General features: G+C 51.4%; 1 protein-coding gene across 1 annotated transcript in view; it reads left to right on the forward strand.

Moving 5' to 3' along the window:
• Positions 1 to 770, forward strand: part of EMH_0072520 (uncharacterized protein) — a gene marked incomplete at both ends in the record, with an annotated part of 2,266 nt that extends 1,496 nt beyond the window's left edge. Inside the window, 2 exons of the mRNA XM_013499226.1 lie at positions 148 to 385; positions 575 to 770. Of these exons, the coding sequence (XP_013354680.1) occupies positions 148 to 385; positions 575 to 770 (434 nt within the window). The remainder of the gene's footprint in view (positions 1 to 147; positions 386 to 574) is intronic.
• Positions 771 to 1,319: the final 549 nt, after the last annotated feature.

A 1,319-nucleotide genomic window follows, 5' to 3' on the forward strand; every position in this document is an offset into this window, starting at 1 on the left:
CTGCTGCTGCTGCTGCAGCAACTCATTATAATCATAAGCAATAGCAGCAGCAGCAGCAGGAAGAACAACAGAAGCAACAGCAGCAGCAGCAGCAGCAGCAGCGGCAGCACAAGCTGTTCGCAGCATTTTGGTGGTTTTGTGTTGCAGGGGGGCAGAAAACGGTCGCCGCTGCTGCATTGCTGCTGGCTCAGCAGCTCGCCAACAGCAGCAGCAGCAGCAGCAGCAGCAGCAGCAGCAGCAGCAGCAGCAGCAGCGGTGGCGAGGGTTTGTTGCTGCTGGATGAGCCTGATGCTGCCTTGGATGGAAACTACGCGCAGCGGTTTGCTGCTGCTCTGCAGACTGCAGCACAAACCCTCAAATGCCAGATCGTTATCACCACCCTCAGGTAAACCCTAAACCCTAAACCCTAAACCCCAAACCCTAAACCCTAAACCCTAGATACGAAATTCTAAACTGTAAACCCTTTTCTTCTATTTCCACCGCCTCTCAAGGAAGAAACGCACGCTTCACGACTGGAGCTCTAGGGTTTAGGGTTTAGGGTTTAGGGTTTAGGGTTTAGGGTTTGTGTGTGCAGGAAGGAGCTGCTGAGCTGCGGCGACAAGTTTTGGTTGGTGCAGCAAAGCCAGAGGGCCTCGCGCCCCCGAGAAATAACAAAAGAAGAAGCAGCAGAGTTGCTGCTGGATCTGCCGCAGCAGCAGCAGCAGCAGGAACAGCAGCAGCAGCAGCAGCAGCTGCTCGCGCTACCTGAACCTGTCCCGTCTATGGGCTAGCTGCGTAGCTCAGACACCACCAGCAGCAGCAGCACAGCAACAGCAGCAGCAGCAGCAGCAGCAGCAGCAGCAGCAGCAGCAGCAGTAAAACACAGCGTGTGTTATGTCTTTGGTGTTTAGTGGCAGCGTCTTTTTCTTTTCTTTTTTTTTTTTCTTTTCGACAGATTGAAGTTTTGCATTCAGCTCAGTGCTGCTTGAGGGTCTGCCCAGCCCCCCAGCTAGCTAGCTAGCTAGCTAGCTAGCTAGCTAGCTAGCTAGCTAGCTAGCTAGAGGATAAACAGCCAGCTAGCTACGGTGCGATGCTCGGGAGTTCATTGGCGTCCCTGGTAGATAAAGAAAATCCCAACCCACAGCAAAAGAGCAGGCTGGCTAGCTGGCTAGCTAGCTAGCTAAAGCGATAGAGCTAGGATATACAGTATATATATATATATATATATATATATATATATATATATATATACTCGTCTACACACAGATAGAGAGAGAGAAGGGCGAGGAGATATTCTGTTGCAACAACTAGCCTGCAGCTAGCCAGCTTGCAGCTAGTTA

This window comes from Eimeria mitis, genomic scaffold (genome assembly GCF_000499745.2).
Source record: "Eimeria mitis Houghton genomic scaffold, Emh_scaff4106, whole genome shotgun sequence".
In the NCBI taxonomy this organism is placed as follows: Eukaryota; Apicomplexa; class Conoidasida; order Eucoccidiorida; family Eimeriidae; genus Eimeria; species Eimeria mitis.